This window comes from Falco rusticolus, chromosome 13 (assembly GCF_015220075.1).
Source record: "Falco rusticolus isolate bFalRus1 chromosome 13, bFalRus1.pri, whole genome shotgun sequence".
Classification (NCBI taxonomy): domain Eukaryota; kingdom Metazoa; phylum Chordata; class Aves; order Falconiformes; family Falconidae; genus Falco; species Falco rusticolus.
In genome coordinates, this window is record NC_051199.1 from 11,813,592 (window position 1) to 11,824,665 (window position 11,074).

Below are 11,074 nucleotides of genomic sequence, written 5' to 3' on the forward strand. Positions count from 1 at the left end.
GAGAAGACTGCTGCTCAATAGTTTTTATTTTTCTGTATTGTGTAAATCCAAGAAAAACTGTGCAAATTTAAGTAACAATCTGCAAATCCGAGTGGGTTTTTCTTAGCTAGTAAAAATGGTCTCATGGGTCAGCATGAACAGTTTTACAGTCGTCTTTACAAAATTGTTGTTGAGGTTACTACACAAGCAGTTCCTCATGTAAATCTTGATGTAGGTCAGGTGCTGAAGGAAGACCAGGGAGCAGGGGTGGGCCAGCACGCGCAGTGTCAGCCCCGGCAGGCCAAGCTGATGAGTTGTGCGTGACCCTGCTCTTCTGAGTGCAAAACAGTCTCTGCTTTCACAACTGAGAGATGCTTGCCTGTTCATAATGGGAGGGGAAAAAATGTTTAAAAGGGGAAACGATCCGTGTTGTCACCTTCATTTCAGACTACGTGTCTGTGATTTCATCAAATGTCCGATTGTGACATCCTGAGTAACCTGTGAACTAGTGCTTAACGCATTATACGTTAGACCTTTGGGGGGCTGGAGGTTCAGAGTAATGTTCTCTAATGCCTAACTACGGTAAGTATTTTAGGCATGATAAGCATATTTATTTAACCTGTGGATGAAAATGTTTAAGGTTATTAAAGCTTGATCTTGTATTACACTGATACAGGTCTAGTTAAACCAGTTGCAATTACAGTGTTTTTCTTGTTCTCGTCCAAAATCCTGTAGTTGTAAGCTTTAGTAACAGAAAAAAACCCCATGCAGAGTCACGGGAAAGGTATGGAAAGTTGGAGTCTTCCATATTCACAGAACGCGGTTCTAGTTCACAATAATACAAATTTAAAAATATGCTATGTAAGGGTTAGTGTGGTGTTCTAACTTTTTTGTACGATAGCCTTCGGGTTTGTCTATCATCTAGTGTTATTGCAGTTATTGCAGTCTTAAAATCTGTGTTTTCCTGAAGATTTTTGCTGATGTGTTGACAAGATTGCGATTGTTTCTTGCACAGAAGTCCAGGTGTTGTTTCAGTAGTAGCAGTGGCCTAATTACCATTTCTGAATACTGCGGCTTACGATTTTGATTAAATAAAGGTGTTATTTCATTAATATTTGTATTGTAATTAAAAATAAAGGTGTTGGGGAACTATTTTGGGTATAATTTAAATATATACATACATATAAAAATGCACATATTTAAACCTTCCCATTCAGACAGCTTCACTCCTCACCATATTGTTTGATGTAATATAATACCTTTTCTTGAACATAAAGCTTTTCAAAAGGCATTGTCAGCCTTTTATTTTTAGGTCAAAATAGAGTATTTTGAATCTTTTTTTTTTTTTTTTAAATAACATTTCATTCTATTCCTAGTGATTATTAAAGCACCTTTATATTCAAAGTATTGAGCATATTTTATGGGAACTCTGCAAATACTTGTCTTAATTGTATAAATAGTTTTTAGTTAAGAAATCAGATGCCAACCAAGAATGCTATGTAAAAATAAATGGAGAAACCTGGATATTTAATTGACAATGTCACTACAGAAAATGTTTGCATGTTCAAAAAACTTTTTTAATTATGAAGATTTAAAAAAAACCAATCAAACCTCAGCACTACAATGCAGTTTTGACCCTGTATGGTGCAGTCATGTTAGTGATCAAGATCTTTACTATATTACTCTTCGTGTATCAAAAATTGTATCCTTCAGCTGTTGTAAACATTTATATTTAAATTATATCCATTGAAAGTCAATGTAAAGAAAATACTAGGCATTGTAATTGGTGTCATATTAATATATAAATAACAATGACAGAAGCCCTTAACTTGCTGACTTTCTTTCCCATTTACTCACCCCAGGTATTACGTACCATTTAAAAAATCAGAGAATCACAATGATTTTTTTCATACATTTTCTTACCGTGACATTGCTGAGAATGTTATGATTAATGTTATTTAACAGTTTCTTTACTGATAGATGATGAGCAAGATCAATACATAAGATACATTCACTTGTATTCCAGTATGTGTCTATAATCTGTAAATGTCAACTTCAAAAGTTTTATTGAGCTTTCTCAGGCCCTTTAACTTTTTTATCTAGACGTATTTCTGCCCTGCTATGAAAGGGTCCGATGTCTGTCTTCTACCTTGCTTTGTGTCTTCCAATTTAAACTATTGGGTTTTTTTAATTTCTAAATGTATGTTCATGGGGTTAAAATATACCGTAAGTTTGTGCTTTTTCTCAGGTCGTGGTCAATAGGACACAGTAAAATTACTATATGGTGGTTTTACCTTTTCAAACTTTCTTGCATGTGTAAGAAAGTAAAATGAGGGAAAATAAATGTGCCAAATGAACATTTAGTTCAGCTTAATTTTTTTGTTGTTAAGGAAATCATTCTGCCCATGCCTGCAGCTTGTATTAACTATTTTTTTTTTTTAGACAAGGAGATGAAGGTAAATAAAATAAAATTGGGAAGCATTGCAGCTAATGTGACTTGTGCCAGGCTCTGTGACTTCCAGTACCATTTAGCTTTCAATAATATTTTGAACAATATTTTTCAAACAATGACATAGTGTTTTCAGAGACAGAGTGACAGCTTAAATATTTAACGGATTTGTTTCTGGCAAGTTGAGACGTGGGGACAAGCTGAAGATAAAATATTAGAATATACATTAATTTCTTGTATTTTAATATGAATTGGAAAAAATCCTTCTAAACAGTGCATCTCATCTTACAAACGTGACTGTTGCCATTGCTACCTATTGGAGCTTGAGCAGCTGTAGTTTTCTCTGGAAGCGTTTTCCAAGAGTTTTACTTCTTGGCAAACACAAGAAAAATTATGAACATGTTCTAACGTTTTCATTTATTGCTGAGTACTCTACAAACTGAAATGCTTTTGTAATTGAATCGGCAACTCACAGAGCCTCTTTGTAAGTTGGACTTCCTGACTTCACGTCATGTAAACAAGCTTTATGTTTGCTACAAACAATTTCTGGTACAGGATACAGCTGTGTTTGAAAATGAACATAATAGTGCAATGCTTACTTTTCATTTTCCATGTTCACTTTTGCTAATTTAAATGAGATCCTGAGATGAAAGTTTAAAAAATACCGCATGTTACAAAGGCTGTTGTTATCTTTAAAGCTAATTTGCTTTAATACTTAATACTGTACCGTGCTCAGAAGGCAGTCTCGTGTTTTTGTTTCCCAGAGCCTCTCAGCTGAGGTTCTGGGTAACCACAACCTTTTAATCGTTTCTTTGCTTGGTCGCTGGATGTGCATTCTGAAGAGCTGCTGGAATAGCCTGTTCCTGTCTTCTCTAGGGGTGCCAGGGCAGAGAAACTTTGGTCTTGGTGTGCTATTTCTGCGCAGATTAATGTGCTTACCGTTCTCTCTGGCCGAGCTGCCATGTGTAGTTTATTTCTGAAAATGCTTGCTGCCAGCTAAGGATGGGAGTTGTATGTGTATCTGGTACGGGTCAGCACATGTTGGACTCCAATATTAAAAGCGAAGACAAAGGCTCGTTTTGCCAGAAGTAATTACTGAGGACGTTTAAATAGTTGAACAATCTGGAGCTCACTGTATAAAGTAGGGATCGTGAAAAAATGTGAACTCCCAGTTTAAAAAACTTGTTAGATGTTTGGGTGTTCTTTTGGTTGTGGTTTGGGAATTTGTGTTTTGTTTTTGGGGAGGGGATTGGGGTCTGTCTTTCTGTTTGTTTTTGGTTTGGTTTTTTTCCTTTTTGTTCCATTGTCTTTAAGAGCAGTTGCCAGAAGTTGTGATTGCCCTGAAACCATCAGCACTGGAAACGTTCAACTGAGTTTCCTTAGTGTTGCGATGCTTTGGATTGCAAGATACATGTGCATTTTTCTCATATTACAGAACAAAATAACAGTTGTTTTTCATTGTGTCTTGCAGATTTCGGTGGAGCAACGTATAATAATGAGCGGCGACCCTATGGGTTTTGGTTTCCACCTGAGCAGCGTTCAGAAGAGGAAATAAGAAGGCAAAGGCTTCGTAGGTTTGAGAGACGATGAAGCTGGCAGTTGTTGATGCAACTTGTTCAGTGCTGTTCAGAGTTACCAAAATATTTGCAGATTTACTTGTAATCTTTCTTGCTTTTTTTTTTATAGTTGCAAAACTTCAGAGGATTTTGTGAGTTCAGGCTCGAAGTTGGAACTTGCATAAAAAGTGTGAGATAGGAATCAAAATGTGGCCTTTGGCTGTCTCCTTAAATACAGAAGACAACTGGTAGTTTTACCAAACTTGTCTCTCTTTTTCTTTTTTTTTCTTTTTTTTTTTTTTTTCTCTCTCTTAATTTCTTCTGTGTAACTTCAGGAATTCTTTGGCTTTTTGACTGCTGGTATTCTCCCACAATAGGTTTTCATCCATCACAGACAAAAAACTATTACATTTTCTATATAACTTTAAACTATGCAATTTTTCCTTATAAACCTTTCTCTGTTTATCTATGATGACCAACTGTTTTTGGGATTGGCGTGTGAAATGTCACTTGAAAAGATTGCTTTGATGACAACAGCTAGATCATGTGAGTCTAGGCTTAAGCTTTTCAGCAGTCTTTCAAGCTTTGTGGGAAAAATAGTTGCAGCTATCCTTATCCTAAGGAGTTATTTAATGCAGCCTTAAATGTTGTGGCCTTTCTCAAAATGCGCCATTTTATCCAGAGCTTCTATGATAAAACTGGGTTGTAACTACTTATGATTTCCTAAAGCCTTTCTTAATATTTATGTTTTAAATTGAAAAATGCATCCCTTTACGTAGATGAAATGATTTCTTGAGAGTTTTATGGCAAGCTGGATAAGCCATACAAAGAATATATTTATTTAATACCATACTTTTTTGAAGCATCTCTTTCCCTTTTTGAGAAGGCTTGGAGGCGGTATGGTGTATATGCTGTTCATGCAGCTTTAGAAATGCTGCTGTTACTTTATATGTATCTCGTTTGATGTCCAGTAGCAGCAGTAAGAGTTTGCAGACTTGTGATCTTGCCTAAATATAGGCTACCTTGAATTCTTCGTTTTCTGGGAAGAATTTCTCTACCCAACTCCAGAGTGGTTGATTGGAGACCAGAGAGCTCAGCTGTCACTTTGGCCAGAGCCTCCACTCGCTGCTTGTCACGCAGCGGCTGTCCTGCTTTTGTGGCACATCTGTCTGTTCAGTAACATTAACCAATCAACCTGAAGGGTTTTCGTTCTAGCATCACTCTGAAGAATTACTCATTGCCCAGGTATTTTAGCCTCATAATAGAAAAAATTCTTCTGAAACTGGGAACACTGCTCCATAGCTATTTTCAGTCCTGAAGAGGTGTGATTGCACAAGAATAATTTAATTATTGGCTTTTGGCACACACCTGTTGGAATCTTGTCATCAGCAGCGATTTAGTAGAGCATTAGGCAGAGCAATTTAATGGTTTCGTCCATGTGATCACCAAGCTGTGCTTAATGGAGTCTACTTTTCTATGGAGTTATAGTCTGAATGTAAAAAACCTGTGCTGTATTTTTCATACAGGAAAAAAATCCAGAAACTATATTTTTTTTACTACGTTCTTTAAATAAAAGGCTACACCTTCTGTTTGTAGCTAATGTATGTAGGAGAAGCTTTCGTTTGCTGAAAAATGCACAAGCCGTTGTTTCTGTCCTGTGACATGTTTGCTTTCACCGTCCTTCTTACACCTATTGCTGGTTTTACACCCAGGAGCAACACAGTATTGTTACACAAACTATGTGGCTCAAGGTTCTGACAGCCCAAAGGTGGGACTGTCATGTGACTTGGGAGATCTCGTGTGGGTAGCATAGGAACGCTTAATGTTATGCAGAGGCTTTCTGGCAGATTCCAAGACACTTAGTACGTAAGGAATGCTGGGGTTTGCTGGCCTTGGTTGTTTTTCTATATATGCAGTAGTCATAGAATAAAACAGCAGATACTTTTATAGTAGGCTAACTTTTCTATGCTCACTGAGTATCAAAAAATGGCATACAGTTCACATATTTTTTCAGTGGGTAATAGATGTAAATGAGGAAGTGGCATAGGTTTCTCAGACTAATCTTTTAATGCTGTGGTCAAAAGTTTCAGTGTAACTTACTGTTGGGTCTGTTAGCCTCTGTTATTTTAATTATTTAAAACCACTGGATTAGCCACTAAGTTGAAAAAAATATATTTAAGTCAAATCAAAAACCTGATGCCAGTTTGTTTTTGTAAAGTGAGGTTAGAAATACTTGTTATTAAATATTTGCAAGAAATTGTCCGTACTAATTGCTCAGCTCTTTTGACTTTTGTATACGGTATCTAAATAAATATTTTTTTACATTTAAAACTGTTGAGTTTTCATTTTAGGGATTAACAAGGTGTACGTTTTATATTCCAGAGCTGCCACTTGATTGTTAGCAAGGAGGACTTGCGATACCGAGGGGGCAGATCGATTATGTTGGGACTGATTTTGTTTCTTCTGAATTCATTGGAAGTTTTGGGGCTGAATTACTGGAAGGTTCTGGTACTTACGGTATTTGGAAACTTTAATAACAGCACGATTCCTGCTTATTGCAGGGGAGTTGGACTAGATGACCTTTAAGGATCCCTTTCAACCCAGACTATTCCGATTCCTTAGCAGGATTTTTACCATTAAAAAGCCCCATCAGTTCAGGTTTCAGAGCACCGATGATGCTAGATGCAAGTTGCAGGTGAATTCCTAACATAGGCGCTGTTGCACTTTGTCTCTTCAGGGACAAAAATAAAGGGCAACCTACACAGGTTCCACCTTGCATATTCTCGGACGCTGTTTAGTGCCTGACTCTACATATAAGGATTCTTTAAAAACAAGTAGTTTTATATAAAATATTTTAGGATCTGAAGTATGATTCCCTTTTTGCAGGAGCTGTGATTTCTTGTGAATTTTTTGTACTTCCTCTGAACTCTGACCAGGTTCTGTGTAAGAAATGCCACCCACCCAATTAATCCTAATCAGCAGACCTGTAGAGAGGCACATTCTTGAAGTTTAATGGTTGAATGACCTAACATATTACCGTTGATAAATAGGGGGTTCTTGCAGTCCAGAATTAAGATGTAGTGAAAGAAGAGCGTGTTTAACTTTCAGGTTTTTTCCCCTTCTCTTCTGTCTTGTCTTCAAGCAAGGCAAATTATTATTGTGGTACTGCAAGGGAAAAAATATACGTCTACTTCTTGTAAGGGGGGAAATTAAAGGGCATTCCCTTTAAAGTGCTGAGAGAACAGTGTCGTGCGTGTTCTACACCACGACGGGAGGGACTGGCTTGATGAGTGTAGGTGGAGATGGTGCTCTCGGTGCAGGCTGTGAGCAAGATCCAAGTTTGTCCTGGCCCCCTTCAACTGACATCTTGGTGCCGGGGAGGAGTGTCCAGGGGGAGAGCAGGTCAGTCCTGCTGGGCCACCCTGCCGTGGAGAAGTCATTCTGCCTGAAGCTTTGTTTTCCGTGGCTACCTTTCAAACAATGCTTGCTTGCTTGTTTGGTGAAAATCAGTATTTTCATGGTCCTTTTTTAAAAAAAAGTTCGATTAATGCCACCTTGTTTATTATCACATACGCCTTAAATAATTTCAACACCTCAGTTGGTATAAAGGGTGCAGTAGGAGATGATGAAGGGACTGGCCACTTCAGAAAAGTTCTGCCTTTGGGTTTTTTTGGTTTTTGTTTGTTGGTTTGGTTTGGTTTTACTTGAAAGTGAAAGGCAGAATTTAACTCTTATCATCAGATATAATTTGTTCATATCACATACATGCAGATAAGGAAAAAATACAGATTCATTAAATCAGTGATATATATATGTTCATGGAATGAAAATGTGTCTGGGTAGAGAGGGAAATTCTTTATTAAAACAGACCTTGCTAGGAGACTGTTTCAACTGAGCTGAAGAAAATCCCAGTTTTCATAGCTCTTACCCTAAAAAAGGAGAAAAGAGGCAAGAGAGCATACCTGATAGAGGTCTTTGCATCGACAGTCTGTGGCAGATGTCTTAGTTTTTATTTATATATATATATATATAAAAAGGAGCTTAAGTTGCAGGTGATAGAGCAAAGCATCCGTGAGCATTGTTAGTTCAAGATAGTTATCCTGACCAAATGATGGCAAAATGACTTGCCTTTTCTCCTCTGTAATAACTGCAAACGCCTGCAGGACAAAAGTAGCTTTCTTTTGTTACCCATTGCTCTCTTTAAATACGATACCCATATATGCGAAGTGTATATATTGTTATAAACCTGGTGCTTGTATCCAGAGCGTGGAACTGAACAGATACACACTGTCTGAAGATTTTGCAGCAAATCTGAGTGCAACTTGAATGAATGGCTTGGGAAACAGTTTTGGTACAGCTGCCTCTTCTGTTGCCGTGTGATGGGAATGGGGGCTGCAGTTAATTTTCACTTCTGACCGGTGAATTGTAATGATTTTTAAGACTGAATGCTCAAGCATTCAACAAAACAGACAGCCAACAGATCCTGCTCTTGGTGCTGTGGCTTCTTCAAGGATTGGGCATGAAGGACAGAGTAATTTTATGGTTTTATTATAAGCTTCTAATTGTGTCCTACATATATAAAAAATAAATTGGTGATTTCTTACTTGTTACCAGATTTCAGAGGGCAAGGAAATATTAATAATTTGTAGTTTCTGGTTGCAGACTCTTCCTAAAAGAATATTCTGCTTTCTAAAGGGTCTAACTCTTGTAATAAATACTGATACCCGTTTACTCTTTCAGGAGCTGTGAAAAGTGCAGACAGCCAGCCATACAAATGTAAGACGGTCCGGGTAGTTCTGTCCATATGGCACGCTCGGAACGGTAAAGCAGCCGGGTTAGTGAAAGAGAAGATCGAGTATATATGTGATGGGAATCTGCTGCCGCAGAACGGTGGTAAGGTCGTCTCTTTTGTCCAGTGCCATGAGGACACTGGCCTAATCTGCAGCAAACAAGCAAAGGATTTCTAAATGCAAATAGTGAACTTTTCTAACAGGTAGGGATATTCTGGAATTTCCTTCTTTAATCTTTTTGGAGCAGGTTAAAGGAACACCTCCTTAGGGCTGTTGACCAGGTAAACAGTAAATGTTCTTACCTTAGTGGAAAATGTTGGATTTTTAAGTTAGATCCTTCACCAAACCATTCCTTACAGGGATCGTTTAAGACCTGTTGGTGGGTGGGCTGCTTCCGTGAATCCCTATCTTTCGTACCCATCTAAGAAGTTAACGAACTGCTCCTGAATCTGTACAATATTGATGTACAGGAATGACCAGTTTGCTGACTTTAAAGAATTAATTCTAAACTAAGTATATATGAACGCAGTTCTACATCTGAGAAGGCTAGCGTGTGTTCTTTTGCCCAGTTAACAGGTGGGTCACGTTGCTCTTAAAGAGCTAAACTCAGCTATAACATTAGTAATGTAACAACTGATTTTGGTAAGATTTTTCATTTACATTAGTACAAAATGTCATTCAGCAACTTCTGATAAAAGCTTTACAGTATCTGGTGTGCAAGGGTCAAACCTCCCACTTACATTTTATCCAGCATTTTGAAAAAACAGAGCTTAGGTCCGAGCAGCCTTGATTCTGGAAGGCTTTAGTGTGCAGAACAGCGCTTAGGTGTGTGTTTCTGTGAACGCCCCTTTTCCTGTACGGGGCCAGGGGTGTTCCAGGTGTCTGTATGTTGCAGTGTGTTTGTTGGAGGAATCAAGATAATTGTTTTGTTGCTGTTTAGAGCTGGGACTTCTGGTTGTATTAAAAATACATTATTCATTCCCTTTTCACTGTTATGTGTATCTAGAGACCCGAAATCCAGAATGAGTGGTTAGCTTACAGAAATGTGGGCTTGAACTTTATTATGTGAGTGAAATGAGCAGGACGGAGGGTAAATGATCACTGATGCATTTAATTTGCAAGGCCCTTCTTTAGGAAGGGTGCTTAAAATCTCAGTTTCTGCACATCACCATCAGGAAGCATATACATTATATACGCAGAGGTACAACCTATCTGTGTGTGATGAAGTTCTGTAACATTGGTACCGTTTATTGTACGTATTTCACTTTTTACGTGCATCTTAAATGCTTAAGCACAATAAAATGAAAACTTTTGGAAGTACTAATTTGCTTTAGAGCTTTTAAAATACAGAATGCAGAATCTAACCAACTACAGCTGCAACTGCCTCAGAGTAGCTGTTTCTAATCTCTTCAATTCCCATCAGAATTGTTTTCTGCCTCTGAGAAAGTTTAATCTCTGCTTTAATGAAAACACCCCTGTCTTCATCATGGTAAATCGTGTAAGAGGGAGCATCTGTCTACAGTAGGAGTGGTGTTAGTAATCACTGCATGGAAAACTCAATTCTGAAAAAGGTATCGCTTTTCTGTGTACTGAAGCTTTGTTTTACCAAGCTGAACACGGCGTCAGTTTGAGGCTTGAGTGCTTCATTCCAAATCTTTCTATAGAGTGCACGGGGGCAACGCACGTGCATGTTCTCTGTTTGGCAGCTGACTTTCAATAGGAGAGTTCATTAGTGTGGTACTTCACTACGTATGTTTCTTTAGAAATTGGGTAGAATTTTGTGCTGCGTTTTGCATTTCTGCTTCGGTGAATCTGTGGAAAACATTGAAATCTGTGAAATTTCAGATACCACATAGCTGAAGCCTGTCATCTTTTGAGAAGCAGTTGACCACTGTGTGGTCAAGCACAAGGTGAGATTTGCTGTGCGGTGGTATTGGATGCTGAAGGCTGGCTGCGTTACATGGAGGAACCATGTTTGTTTAATACATTCATTCCAGAATGATAAATGTGGAGTTGTTTTTATTTTTCACTTCTAAAACACCTCCTCTAATTGAACTTCCAGTACCTTCTGGAACATCTGGATGAAGTGACTAGAAAAGGGGAAAGCTGTTAAGTATGAATGTGGTGCGGTATCTGTTTGAATGCTGATGATGGTTTTTCCTCCACCTGGCTCGTTTTCCAGCTGGTTGAAGTGGGCAGACAGCTCCTCTTCACAGCTGGCTTTGGAGCAGTCCTCCTTGCAAACAGCTGTTCCCCTTTACAAATCTTCCCCGTGGCCTTGAATGGTTTTTGTTTGTGGC

The 11,074-nt window shown here is 38.2% G+C and overlaps 1 protein-coding gene across 9 annotated transcripts in view; it reads left to right on the forward strand.

Moving 5' to 3' along the window:
* Nucleotides 1-6,321, forward strand: part of RHBDD1 (rhomboid domain containing 1) — a 45,985-nt gene extending 39,664 nt beyond the window's left edge. For 4 of the 9 annotated variants that reach the window (XM_037406481.1, XM_037406483.1, XM_037406484.1 and 1 more), the window contains exon 7: nt 3,900-4,018. In XM_037406481.1, coding sequence (XP_037262378.1) covers nt 3,900-4,018 — 119 coding nt within the window. Of the gene's footprint in view, nt 1-214; nt 2,337-3,899 lie in introns of those variants that run through there. The other 5 variants (XR_005107200.1, XR_005107198.1, XR_005107199.1 and 2 more) reach the window with 4 other exon arrangements.
* Nucleotides 6,322-11,074: the final 4,753 nt, after the last annotated feature.